The 14,681-nt window shown below is 35.5% G+C and overlaps 1 protein-coding gene across 1 annotated transcript; it reads right to left on the bottom strand.

Moving 5' to 3' along the window:
* Nucleotides 1-8,452: 8,452 nt before the first annotated feature.
* LOC138177671 (olfactory receptor 51A4-like) lies at nt 8,453-9,799 on the bottom strand. Its single transcript, XM_069108883.1, has one exon. The coding sequence runs from the start codon at nt 9,389-9,391 to the stop codon at nt 8,453-8,455; it is 939 nt and encodes a 312-aa protein (XP_068964984.1). The 5' UTR covers nt 9,392-9,799.
* Nucleotides 9,800-14,681: the final 4,882 nt, after the last annotated feature.

The raw sequence follows: 14,681 nt of genomic DNA, 5'->3' as shown, positions 1-14,681 counted from the left end.
CTCATTCTGTACATTTAGTCAATCATCTGTCTGTTAGGCAGTGAATATAATTCTCCCTAGGTTTTTTTTAAAATAATAATTAGTCTTTGTAATGCATTAAAGTTCTTAAATCTTGTCAAGCTTCTATTTTTTTTAAAGAAATGTTTATTGAGTGTAACTTTGCTTGGCTGTGACTTTTACCTATTTTTTTGAGTTCTGTTCTCTGTGACAGAATAAGTCAGTACCTCTTCAAGTGGACAACTCTTCAAATATTTGAAGAGTTTTTGAAGTAAGTAGAAATCTTTTCCTTCCCCTCAAAAAGAAAATTCTCTTAGCTGATCCTTCAATGTTGGGGAACCTTCATTATTCTGGTCATCCTCCTCTGGATAAACACTGTGAGCCGTTATCAATGTATTTTTCCTAAAATGGGCAGCCAAAGATGAAGGCAAACTTTTATTTTATCAGATTGTATTGACAACAATCTACCAAAGAAATAATGGTATGTTAAAAAGTGTCAAGGGTTGAAATGATTTGAGAAAAATTCACATACTAGGAAACTTTATCTCTGTCCACAAAGTGGTGATACTAACTTTGAGTCATTTATAATAGGGATGGGGGAATGGAAAATGAAGAAAGGGGATGAGAATTTATTCGGTGTTTTCTGGGTACCAGACACTGTGCTAATTGATGGTTTGTTTGTTTTTTTAATATTCTCTCATTTGATCACAAGAGATCACAAAAATTCTGTTGTCAGGGCTGGAGAGAACTATGTATTTTGTACAGTGTCAAATTAAATATCATTAGCCAAAGTTGAGTGGTAACCCTACAAACAGCATATATTACTGGCCAAGGATTAATAACATGGACGTAAGTGCCCTATTATGAAGGTCATGTGACATTGAACCTCTCATTATACCTAAATTAAAGTAGTGAAAGCTATATTCAATACAAAAGATCTGAGTTAAAAACAGATGGCTTTGCAGCTGAATAATTGGGACTTCCCTAAACAGCACTCCATCAAAATACGTATCCTCTGTTTTAGCAGAGGCGGGAGACATGGCAGACTTATAATTTCCTACCTTGCTCCTTACCTGCTCTTCATCATTGTTCCCAGAAAATTATCCTTCTATAAAATATCAACTTTGAAACTCACACCTTCTAAGCAACTCCTGGCCTTTTGGTCCCTCCCTCTGACTGGAGAGGGTGGAGAGTGGACATTGCAGAGTGCCTTTGAATAAGTAGGGAGTCTAGGGAAGATGCCTCATGATTTCCCATGTGACTACAGGACTTCATAATGCTCTCCACACCAAGTACCCTAATTTTTAGCTTCTTTTTATGTGTTATTTTCCCCTATTAGACTGTGAGCTCCTTGAGGGTGGGACCTGTCTTTTTTCTTTCTTTGTATTTCCAGCAGTTAGCAGAGTGTCTGACACATAGTAGATGCCTAATAAAGATATATGGACTGACTGACTTCACTTCATGGACCCATCTTTCCTTGACCCAGTTGTATGTGAATAACTGACGATCAGTACATGGCCAATGAAAAAATTGTGTACAGACCAAGAATTGATACAGACCAAGAAGCAAAGTGGTGATGTTAAAGGACTCAAATGCCATTGTTCTAAGATCACTTTTCTATTAAAACAATGGCAGAAGTTGGAGCCATACACTGGAGTATTGTATCAGACCATCAATCACTGATCCCACACCTGGCACAAAAAGGGAGTTAGTGTTTCCCAGTGCATATAACTCTTTTGGAAAAGCTATACATAAGATCTTTCTGTATTTAGTTGAAGAAACAACAATAAAGCTAGTGATAAATAGATTCTAATAGCCAAGAGGTATGAGATGAGCTCACTGTAAAAAGAAAACCATTATTATTAACAGTACTATTATCATTACTCTTAAAATGATCAAACAAAAATAGCTACCATTTATGGAACACTTTATGGTTTATAAACTGCTTTATAGGTGTTATCTCATTAAATGCTTTATCATGTTGAATAAATATTTGGAGAACAAAAACACTAGCAAACCTTTGGAGGTCTACAATGACCTCCTATCTCTAGGGGAGAACAAGGCAATTTCATAAATTGGAGGTGTCTGATAACTTTACAATTTCTGCACAGGAATACCCAACCAAGAACCAGCAAGCTTCCAAGGTTGCTAATGTTTAGTGGAAGAAGTATTCTTCAGTGTACGGACATCCTGCCAGATCCATTTAGATCAAGCCATAAATTATTTGATATGTAATCATTTTTTCTGGCACTGAGTTGAAGACAATCACTTGATATCCTCAATTTTTGTCTCACAACTTGATCATTTCAACCAAACATTAACAATATCTCAGATTTATATAGGACTTTATGGTTTGCAAAGTGATTAACCAATATGATCTCATTTGATCCTTATAACATGCTGACAAATAAGTTAGGAACAGACAGTGGACCAAATAAATATGTGGCTCTCCTAAAACAGGCATGTATCTCCACCAAGAATAATAATTCCCCTTACTTTCAACCCACTGATATATGGACACCTATCACTTGATGTTTTGGTGTCCTTGGAGATGGGCAGATTACAAACATTTACAACTAGCACATCTCTTGGTATAGAGACTAACAGAAGGACATTTAGCACCTAGTTATAATTTCAGATGAAAAAATGCTGAAAGAAAATAAATAATTGCATGAAATTTGTATTTATTTTCATTAATTCAACAAAGTGACAGAATTCTGCTGAAAACTTTGAGTGTGCATGGAACACATATATTAATGCATTGATGTAAATTACCCTATACTTAAAATAGACCTAGAGACTTAGGGGATCAATAAAGAAAACTACCATGATAATTCCTTGCCAAATATCAACTTAGTTGAAGTCTCAGATAGTCAGGTTGAGACTGATGGACACTTAATTGCGCTGAAAGATAATCTGTTGGGGCAGCCAGGTAACATAGCGAGTAAGAGCACTAGCCCCAGAGTTGGGATGACCTGGGATCGAATCCAGGCTCAGACACTTAGCACCCACCCAGAAATAACTGGTCGTGTAACCTTGAGCAAGTTACTTAACCCCAATTGCTTAAAAAAAAAGAAAGACAATCTGCTAATCATGAAAAGATTACCTGACTGGTCAAAAGCAGACATTGTAAGGGAAGGCCATGCACTGTACTGCAGCAATGAGTTCAAATCATGAAAAAGACTGAACTCAGAAGCAATATCTCTTAATCATATTGCTTCAGAGAATCCTGTGATAGACAAAAGCTATGGAGTATAGTAACAGTGTTTGCTAGCCTGAGTACTCTACAGGTTCAGGGTTAAGAAGACATCAATTAAGTTTTAATGGGGATTAGGCCAGTCATATAATCATTTACAACTGGTAGAAGAATAAAATTTTAATAAAAAATTAATAAAATAGAATATTAGGAGAGCTAACATTATCCAGCCATTTCAACTATTTTACTATCTTTGTCTCTCATGAAACTGGTAAAAAGGATATAAAGCTAGTCAGACCCATATCACATATCTCTTGCATATAAATGTTTATATTCCTTGATGCATATGTTAATTGCTGCATGATTAAATATGTTTTTGTTTTATTTATTTATTGTTGTTCCTGCCATACATGTATAGTAGCCTCGTTAGTATATGAACTATGCTGAGTTTTGCTGTCAGTTATGTGGGCCTAATTTCCTGTTTTTGCAATATATTATTTTGTGGACCTCTAAATGATATTATTGCTTTCATTTTTACTGCTTTTATGCATGTTTCCTTATACTATGTGGATCAGAGTACACTTCATTGGCATAAACGTATATTGAGTTCTGAATATAATTTAGGCCCATAATGACTGAAGCAGCTGTGATGATACTGTAGTGTTGAGCACAGAAGTAGTTCACACTTTGTTTCAGCTATTGAATTAACACCTCGTCTCAGTTCAAGTTTCTTTTGAGCCTTGTATCAAGTCTGTTAAGAAACAGAATGTGTGAACCCCACAACATGTGAACCCTAGAATTCATGAATTCCTGTAACAGGAAGCAGAGGAGCTAATGACCATATATAAGGAGAATTTCCAGGCTAGAGAAAGCAGAATTGAGAAGAGGACTCTTGTGGTAGCAGAGTCAAGAAAGAGAAAATTTGTGGTATCCCAGAACTCTATTTGTCTGCTCTGTCTGTGTTGATGTTTGTTTGTGATACTTTGTACAGAAGCCCTGGGACATTATTGGAAGCCTCGAAAGAGGATTTTCTGGTTGTATATTTACAGAAGTTCTAGAGGAGGGTTTTGGAGGTCCTGGGACTTTAGTGATGATTTGTGCTGACGTCATGGGCCCTGTTTGTGTGTCTGTGTTGATTTCTATGTTGATTTTGTGTTGAGTTCTTGGACCTTGTTGGTGGGTCTGTATTGATTTCACAGGCAGATAGTGATTTGATGATGGAGCTGGCAATGTGCATGAATATCATTGTGGCTCTGTCAAGCTTTGTCTTCCCAGAAACAGGAACTATGAAGGACTTGAGGTGGACTGGACATTGTGAACTTCAATATGGAATGGGAACTGAATGAAGAGCTGGAAAAGGAGCTAGATAAAGAACTGGGAGATTCCTGCCTTTGAACCCAGGTGACAGTTGGACCATGGAAGAGGAACCATGGAAGCTGAGAGCCAGCCTTGAGACAAGCTGAAAGAAGACTTTACTTGGATATTGTGTACTGACTAAGATTATGATTTACTGTGACATAGGGGTGAAGAATTTTTTACTTTTGTACTTTGTGATTGAATTAAGGATTTTTGATTGACTAAATCAATGTACTTTTTTTTTAAAAACCACGTGACCACTTTGGTGAAAACTATGTGTCCATTTTAGTGATAAGTTGTTGAGTTGTGACATGATGAATGCTATTTTGATTTTCTGTGATAAGTTGTAACATTCTGAATTCTGTACCTTGATTTTATGTGAATGTTTTGCTATTGAATAAATACAGAGTTCACTATACTGTGTAATCAGAATTTTGAAAGCTGTTCATAGCAGCAGTGCTCTGGAAAACTACTCGTGCTTGGCTTTCCAGATATATAAAGTCATATATATATTTCCTTTGAAAAGCATACTAGGATGATTGCTTGAGGTGGTTGGTCTATCACCCACTCCCCCTACCATTACTCATATTTGTGAAGTGCTGATTTAATTTTGTATGCTTTTCTATATAATACTGCATTCTGAGTGTATCAAAACTCAGTTGGTAAGGCATTGCAAAATTGAAAATTTAGTTGTAAAGATTTACAGATTGCTAGGCACTAGAAAAAGAAGTAACTCCATATTTGACCATTGATCAACCTATCTACATACTGGAAAGTCCCTATGTATCCAATAACCATATTAGTCAGCTTTATTTAAGTAAGTAATGGAATTCTTTCCTGATCATATTAGATTTAATAAAATTCATCTAGTCTATATTTGCAAGGTTAATAAACTTTCCTTATCAAAATCCCCTTGTGAATAATAAGCAGGAGTAGAAATCTGATCTACCCAATAATTTTCACCAAAAGTTAGTTTCCACTTGGTTCCTTTGAATCTACTGAGCAACAACAATTAGATATAGGAGCACAGATCGAGAGTTCTGCACTCAAATATAGGTTACACATTTTCCCATATGTCCTCATAATCACCTGTGTTTGCTCATGGGACTGAAGGACTAGAGATCATCATTCCTGATTTCCTTGAGCAATAATTTTCCTGAATTATGATCCTTTAAATACCTCTATTCAATTTTGTTACCTTATCCATAATCTCTTCACAGTCATCATATATTCTAATCTAGGTCTTATCATCTAATACATCTAGAGCCCTGTTATAAGACAGTGGCGTCTTCTTAAGTCAGAAAAAAAAAGACTTAAAAGTCATGAGATTTTTTAAGCTTTTATGTTGTACTTTGAGGTTTTTAAAGAACTTTACAAATATTATATCATTTGATCCTCACAACAGCTCTGAGATTTGGTGCTATTATGCTTCCATTTTATGAATGAAAAAGCTGAAGGTGAGAGATGTTGAGTGACTTGCCCAAGGTCAAACAACTAGTGAGTATGAGACTAGAGTAGAACTTAGGGCTTCATGACTCCAGGTCCATTGTTCTACCTACTGAGAAATCTCACTGCTTAAGTGTTAAGAATCTCTAGCAAATGATATGGAAGGTACAAAAGAAGTAGAGGTATAGAACTGAAGAAGGGTTGAACTTTGAGCCAGGCTAATCTGAGAAGATGGACAGGAGCTGGGAGGATTGTTCCCTCTGCTTTCCAGAGGGGAGGAGGGAAATCCCCTATCATCCAAACACTCCCCACTATAGAGACAGACACTCACACTAATGGATATGGTGTCCATGTTGGGTCTTTCAATCAGAATGATCTGCTAGGCTGCTTCTCTTCTGATGCAGTCTAAGCTGCTCCTCTCCTCAACAGGCCTTCCTCCTTGACAAAAACTGTAGTATCTCTTAGCTCCAGCTTCGTATATAATTTGTCCAGTTGAAGTAATGTAATGAATTTTGTGAAAAAAAAAAAACTGTAATCTTTACCTCAATTTTGGCAAAAGTTGAGTCTTTCTAACTTTAATCAATAGAAGGATTGTTCTTTTATTCCATCTCTCAACAACAGGCTGCAGATAAGTATATTTTATTTTGTTTTCTTTTCTTCTTTCCTCTAAGCAACAGATGGTAGCAGAAAGAAATTTGTATCCTTTCCAATCCTCCTCTTCCTCTTGGTCCTCCTCTTTTCCCTCTTCCTTCTAATATCTCCTCCTCTTCTTTGTCATTATTATGATCACTTTTGTCCTCCTCCTCCTCCTTTTTTTCCTCCTTCATAGGGATAGTCAATAAACATGCAACTCCAACCTCTCTTTAGGCAACCAAATCTGCCTGACACTAAGTGGCAGTACAAAGTGAGAATTACAGCTTTTCATTAAAATGATTTTATTATGTTATATACTCATCACTGGAATATCATCTAGGGATTTTTTGAGTAATTTCACATTATAATATGCTAATATTTTCTGACAGCCATAATGAGGCAATTATATCTTTTTGATAATTATTATAGTTCCAATGTTTATATTTCACCAAAAATTAAACACAACATATTCCATTTTCATAAGCAAATGAGCTTTTTGAAGCATGAAATACTGAAACAGATTTTGTTTTATTTTTACTCAGTCATATGAAAATGAGTGACTGCTGTTTCAGAACATTGATGTTAGCATAACTTGCCAGCTGTTTTCTCAGCACATTGATGCAGATTTAGTTCAGTAGTTGTTTAAAAAAAACATAGAAGAAATGACCCAAACAAGTCAACTGCTAAGTGTCACCTACTCTAGAAGCACAGCAGCAAGAGAAAGGTTGGTGAAAATCCCCTTATACTCTGTACTTGTCAGGTTACAACTGGAATACTGTATTGATATCCGAGTGCTTCATTTAAAAAAAAACCTAGATAAAGAGAAATAGACGCCAAGAAAGACAAACAAGATGTGGAAAGGACTAGATATTCCAATAAATCTAGTTTTTAAAGGAATGGTTGATGTTTAGTGTGAAGAAAAGAAAACTGTTTTTAAGTATTGAAAGGAGTGCCTTTATTTAAAATGGGGGATGATATTGTACTGTCTGGTCTGAAGGGGAAAAATTAGGAATAAGGGGTTCCTGAAAAAGAGGAAATTTAATCTGATATAAAGAAAAATTCCTAGCAATTCAATCTGTCTAACATAGAATGGAGTCCCTCCATTGACAAGTTCTCATTACTAGAGGTCTTCCATTGGATACTCAAATACAGCTTTTCAAAATACTTGCAGGTGTTATGCCTCAAGCACTTGTTACAATAAATAACATCTGAAGTCTTCTCCAATCTGAGACAATGTGACTCAATTATTCAAAAAATCAGTTATTGTGTAACTGAAAGACCAAAGGAATGTGCTTGAATGAAGAATCAATATTCAAAACAGAGTCAGGAAAATATTCTGGGAGTCTGATGAGCAAAAAGCAGGAAGATCAGAATAAGGAGATAAGTGAGAATCTAAATCAGCAAACCATTAGGAGATATCAAAAGACTAAAAGTTATTGTAAGCCATGAAGTAGATGTAATAGTGAAAACTAAAATTAAGGGTCACACATATATAAAAAGAAGAAAATCGAGAAAGCTGAAAGTTTAAGGAGGGAATCTGTAATAAGGCACCCAGAGTGACTGGAGGAAAAAGGGGAAAAATAATGGAGAGTAATTGTTATGTACCATCAGCAAGTAAAATAAGATAATTGGGATCATTCATTTTCCCCAAGAACATCCTCTTTATTTCAGGTTGACATTGAGATTGGTTACAGAGCTTCACCATCCTGTCAGTAAGGGGGAGAGTGGAGGGAGAAGTGGGTTGGACCATAACCCACTTTTTTTATTGTGAATGAGTATAAAAAAGAAGAAATTCTGAAAAAAAATAACAAAACTATTAATCACTCATAGGGTCTTCAGGCACAATTTCCCAAGGAGCTTCTCTCGAATTTGGCGAGTCTTCACGGTGTATACGATAGGGTTCATCAGTGGAGGAACTAAAAGATAGACATCAGCAATCAGGATATGAATTAATGGTGACCCATGCTTAGCAAAACGATGAACAATAGCTAAGGTGACAACAGGAATATAGAAAATTAGCACAGCACAGATATGGGAAACACAGGTGTTGAAGGCCTTTATTTGCTCTTGATGGGAAGCAATACCTAAAACAGTCTTCAAGATCATTATGTAGGACAACAAAATCAATGCTAAGTTTATCATGCCTAACAGAGCAACAAAGAAGCCATAGATGACATTGACTTTGTTATCAGAACAAGCCAATCTCATTACATCTTGGTGGAGACAATAAGAATGGGAGAGGTTTCCTTTACAAAATCTTAGTCTCTTTAGAGTGATAGGGAATGGAATTATACATGCAAAAGAGGCAATGGCAAAGCCCAACCCAATCTGAATGACTCTGATATTGGTGAGAATTGAGTTATATCTTAGAGGGTTGCGAATGGCTATAAAGCGATCAAAGGACATTATGACAAGCACAGAGGACTCCATGGCAGTGAAGATATGGATGAAGAATTCCTGGGCAATGCAAGCATCTGTGGAGATTCCTGGAGCATTGAACAGGAAGATTCTTATCATGGTTGGCAAGGAGGAGAAAGACAGGCAAAAATCGGAGAAAGCCAACATGGAGAGAAAATAGTACATGGGTTCATGGAGAGAAGGCTCTGTCTTGATGAGGAAGAGAATAGTAGAGTTGCCTACTATGGCAATGATATATATGAGGCAGATGGGAATAGATATCCAGATGTGCACATGCTCTGTTCCTGGGATCCCGATGAGGAAAAAGGTAGAAATCTCAACCACAGTGGTGTTGAGAGGAGACATGAATGCCAGAGGTGGGAAGTAAGGTTTACATGACAGATGGCATTCCCTGAAATGGACAAAAACCAAAAGAAAACAGATCGATCGATTACATCTGAGCTGCCTTCTAGGTTTAAAAATATAAATCCTATTCCCCTCCTATATCTCTTACCTTCTATATCCGACACTGTTCACTACTAAGAATGTTTGGCAGAGTTTGTCTAATTTATGACTAAGGGGTAGTAGAATAAGTATTTAAATAGTAAGTGCAATGTGCCAGGCACTGTGCTAATTACAGTAACAGGGATACTGGATAAATATAAGGCATGCCTGAGTCCCATAAAGATTTCCCGAAAGAATCATATAATTGGAAAGGAATTCAGAAAATACCAAGTTCAAATTATTCATGTATGAGTATGCATATACATATGTATAAATGTGGTGTGTGTGTGAGAGAGAGAGGGACAGAGACAGAGACAAAGAGATAGAGAGAGAGGGGGAGAAAGAGACAGAGAGAGAGAAAATCTATCATAGAGTTCTGGAGATGGAAGGGCTCTTAAAAGTCATTTAGTTGAATGTCCCCTGTTACATAAGAGGAAACTAAGAGGGAGAGAGTAACTTGCCAATGATCCATCAAGTCAGTTAGTGAAAGAACTGCAATTAGAACCCAGGACTCCTACCTTTGGGTATTTAATGATAGATAGATGGATAGATAGATAGACAGACAGGCAGACAGACAGATAGACAGATAGATACATAGATACATATAGACATGGATTGATGTAGAAATAAATATATAAACATATAGAGAGATATAGACATAGACAATCATATAGTTGAGAACAAACATTTAAGCTAATATTTTAAAACAATGAATTAGAACAAAAGGAAAATTTTGAATAACTAGATTCTTGTGGGATATCTGGAGTTATTTTTGAAATGCTTGTACGTTTTTCTACCTAAATATCCTCAATCTATTATTCTTTATATGTCTTTTGGGGTTATTTCTAAGTCATCTTTTCCAAAGGTGTTTTCCAAGTGAATTGGGGAGGGGGGAAAGATTCTTATTATTCATCTCTCTTTCTGTGATAATTTCTGAGGTATCTGGAATCCCTGCATTCATTTCTAAACATGTGGATCTTAATATTGCCATCAAATGTGAAGAGGCTGTTGATTTTAACTTGTCTCTTAAGGTAGGCTAGAAACCTACCTAGTTAGATGACATGCAGAGTGATGGTCCTGACGTTTAAAGAAAACATATATTCAAAAGACAGTGTGGGGTAAGTAGAAAGCCCATGACTTAATCCTACTATTGCCTTTAAACCAACTCTACAAGTAAAGCCAAGTCATAGGCAACATCAAAGGTCAGTGGCAACCTGCATGGTATCATTAATAATAATCACTATAAACTTGCATGGGACTGCATACATGACAATAATACTGTGTTCCTTTACAAAAGAAGTACTCACTGATAACGTACTGCTTGATGTGAACACATCTTCCATACAATAAATTGATTTTTTTCTAAAGCATAGCATTGACCTTGTCAACCCCTCTACTCAATAAACTGAATTGGCTCCTTTGGCTATTAAAATCCTTTCAAAATTTCTCCCTTCCTACCTTTCTTATCCTCTTGTCCTTTTCCCTACTCCATGCATTCTATGAATCAGCCATCCTGAACCACGGTTTAACACACTGCGCATAGTGTGTGCATATTAAACACTAGGTGGCACGGTAGATAGAGTGCCAGGCCAGGATTCAGGAAGACCTGATTTCAAATTTGTCCTCAGATACTTAGTAGCTGTGTGACCCTGGCCAAGTCACTTAACCCTGTTGGTCTCATTTTTCTCCTCTGTAAAATGAGCTATAGAAGGAAATGACAAACCCCTCCAATGTCTTTGTCAAGAAAACCCCAAATGAGGCCATAAAGAGTTGAACACAAGTGAAACAACTGAATAACAATAAATGCTAGTGAATTTAGTGAATTGATGGACTGACTACTCTGGCTTCCTTTCCCATTACACAACATAATGTTCGCTCCCTCCCTTCTCCAGGTCTATCTATCTATTATGTCTGGAATACTCTCCCTTTTCACATATTCCTTTTAAAATTACTGGCTTCCTTCAAGAACCAGATCAAATATCACCTTCTAGACAGGAGAATTTATTGAATGCCCTTATCTTCTAGTGCCATTTCCTCTAAGATTATCTTCTGTTTATATGTATCAAATATGTACATATTTATTTACTTTCATTTTTTCCTACATTTTTAATGTAAGCACATTGAAACCAAGCATTTTTCCCCATTCCTTTTTCTTTGTGCTTCTAACACTTAACAGAGTTCATGGAACACATTAAAAATCTAATAAATGCATTTTCTTATTGTTTCACCTATATTCTCAATTCCAATTTTCCTGGCAACATTTCGTGCATTTCTACACAGCTACATAGGGCAGAACACCAGACCTGAAGTCAGGAAGATTAGAGTTCAAATTTGCCCTCAGAAACTTACTGGTTTCATGACACAAGGCAAGTAATATAGCACCTTTTTATCTCAGTTTCCTAACTGTAAAATGGGGACGATAATAGTAACTACTCCCAAGATTTCCTTGAACATCAAATGGGATAAGATTTCTAACATACTTAGCACAGTGCCTGGCACATTACTGTGGCTGTTCAGTCATTTTTCAGTCATGTACAACTCTTTCTGAGCACATTTGGGGACTTCCTCTCAGAGATACCGGAGTATTTGCCATTTCCTCCTCTAACAAGTTTTACAGATGAATGACCTGAGGCAAACAGGGTTAAATGACTTGCCCAGGCTGAAATAAATAATTCCTAATCAAGTTAGGATTGATTATCCTGATGATTTGTTTTAGCTTGTAAATCCTGATTTACACAGCTTTTATATTGAGATAGATAACCACAGTGGGAAGAGTCTCATTTTTCAGAGCCAAGCCCCTGCAGCTGAGCAGAACTGAACTGGTCTGAATATGTCCTCATTTTGTGGAAGTCTAAATTTCCACGTTTGGTAGGTTTAAGTTAGCATTCCCAACCTGGAAGAAACCTTCCAGCTAGCTCAATAGCATTACAACAGTCAATGTTGATATCATGGAATTATTTAGCTAGCTGGAATACAAATAGTAGCTGACCTATGCCTTTATAGGAAAATGCTAGAAAGTTACTTAAAACTCATGAAATTAAGTGTTTTGCTCAATGTCACATGAATGGTTAGTGCAAGATGAAAAATATGAATTTTGCGAAACACCAATTGCCCATTAAAAGTTCTTATTGACCACAAAACCAGCATTCTTTTATATGTGAAATATGTTACAAAATTAATAAAAGCACATTGATTGTTCTGAGTATGTTTTCACTGGTGTACAGTCCTCTGTTACCAATCTACAGTGATATTTATGTTTTCCACAGAACATAGTTTTCATAGGTATATACATCATACACACATATAGGAATATGAATATATTTATGTGTGTATATACATATATGATAGTCAACCATTAACCACCAGGAGACAGATACAGATTAAAGACAGAAAAAAAGAAAAAAGAGTATGTTTGTATGTATGTGTGTGTGTGTGTGTGTGTGTGTGTATGTCCTAATGGTTAATAGCTAATCAGATGATAAGCATTCTTGCTTTTAGAGAGGCTGGAACTCAGAGCCACTTTGTTGTTAACTGTACACTGTTCCTTTAGAGAAGAGCATACCACATCTGAACTTTTGTTCCTCCAGCATAGTTTTTAGACACCATTGTCACTTCCATGTCATAGTAAGATATCAAAGAGGTACTTTAATGAATCTGTTCATTTTATTAGCATTATGAATAATTACAGTTGTTATTTTAATAACAATAACTTATTAAGTTAAAACAACAACAGTGACAAAAACCCTTGGCAATAGCTTGCTAGCCCTAAAATGCAGGTAAAATAGGTTGCCTGAGGAACTTCTAAGAAGTGATTTAAAAAATACTAATCCTTATATGATTGTGATGGAATTCTACTGTGCTGTAAAAAATGATGAGCTCAATAATTTTAGAAAAGCATGGAAAAACTTGCATGAAATAATGAGCAAAATGAGCATAAGCAAGAAAACATTGTACATAGTAACAGCAATATTGTTTTAAGAAACTTTGAGTAAATAAGTTATTTTGTCTATTACAAATACACAAATTAAGTATAAAGGACATATGAAGAATTATGTTATCTGCATCTAGAGAAGGAACTGATAAAAATAAGTATGTATAGAATAATTTTACCCAAAAAATCAACATACATATCTGTTTCTAAAGGTAGCCATCTCTAGAGTGGAAGGGGGAGAGAAGAAAAAAAAAGAAAAAAGAAAATTTACATGATAATTTGATTACAGATTTGAAAGTTGTGCACAGTAGATTTTCAGTTTCTTGCAAATCATTTTATATTGTACTATGTTATAGAATTGCTTGTTTTATTTCATAAATTAAAAATAATGTTAAAATTACTAATCCATCAATACTTTTGGTAGTCAAGTTTAAATCACATGAATTCCAAAATCAAATTATGTTCTATATTTTGAATGAGGTAGCCAATAACTAGTACATTTAAGATAAGGAAGAATAGTAATATTGCCTTAAGTCTATCTCATATAATCATTATCCACAATATGCTGACATGTAAATTTTCAGAATGAGGAAGTTTCAGAAGATTGCAAAAGCACTGTGACTGAACCAGGGCCTCTAGTATTCTGCTGTTCTCCCAACCTCACTTCTTGATAAAATATCAAAATCTCAAATTGGTACAGACCATAACTGACATCTAGGCCAGGGATCTAAATTCTAACATACCAGACAAAAAACATTTTCCCATGAATAACTGGTCAAAAGATTTTTTAAAAACTTTCTTAAAAGCATAGCAATTTCTTTATCAACAATGTGAATATTCAAATAATCAACACTATAATAAAAGTGTGAATTAAATCAGTTTGGCAGTTTTACTTTACACCAAGTAAGTTGTCGATTCAAAAAAAAAAGAGAAAAAAGTCAATATTGGAAAGAATGAGGAAAGATGGGTAGACTAATACCATTTTGGTGGATCTATGGATTGGTCCAGTTATTCTGGGAAATTCATTTGTAATTATGTTAAGACAGTGAAATAAATTTCTAAAAGTTTTGACACCGAGATCATGCAACTAGACATATTCTCCAAGGAGGTTAATGGCCAAAAAAGAAGGTTACTATATACACAAAAATATATCAGCACCAAAGAATTAGAAGTAAAATGATATCTACTTTTTGAGGAATCTCCAAATGAATCATGGATATA

The sequence above is a fragment of the Petaurus breviceps genome, unplaced genomic scaffold, assembly GCF_028583685.1.
Source record: "Petaurus breviceps papuanus isolate PSGF00001 unplaced genomic scaffold, PetGlider_PUasm1.0 90444, whole genome shotgun sequence".
Classification (NCBI taxonomy): Eukaryota; Metazoa; Chordata; class Mammalia; order Diprotodontia; family Petauridae; genus Petaurus; species Petaurus breviceps.
The sequence above is the reverse complement of the archived record's forward strand: the minus strand, read 5'-3'. Positions and strand labels throughout refer to the sequence as shown.

Bases quoted from the DNA above. Each gene is read 5' to 3' on its own strand.
- LOC138177671 (XM_069108883.1), bottom strand. From the start codon at position 9,391: ATGTCTCCTCTCAACACCACTGTGGTTGAGATTTCTACCTTTTTCCTC.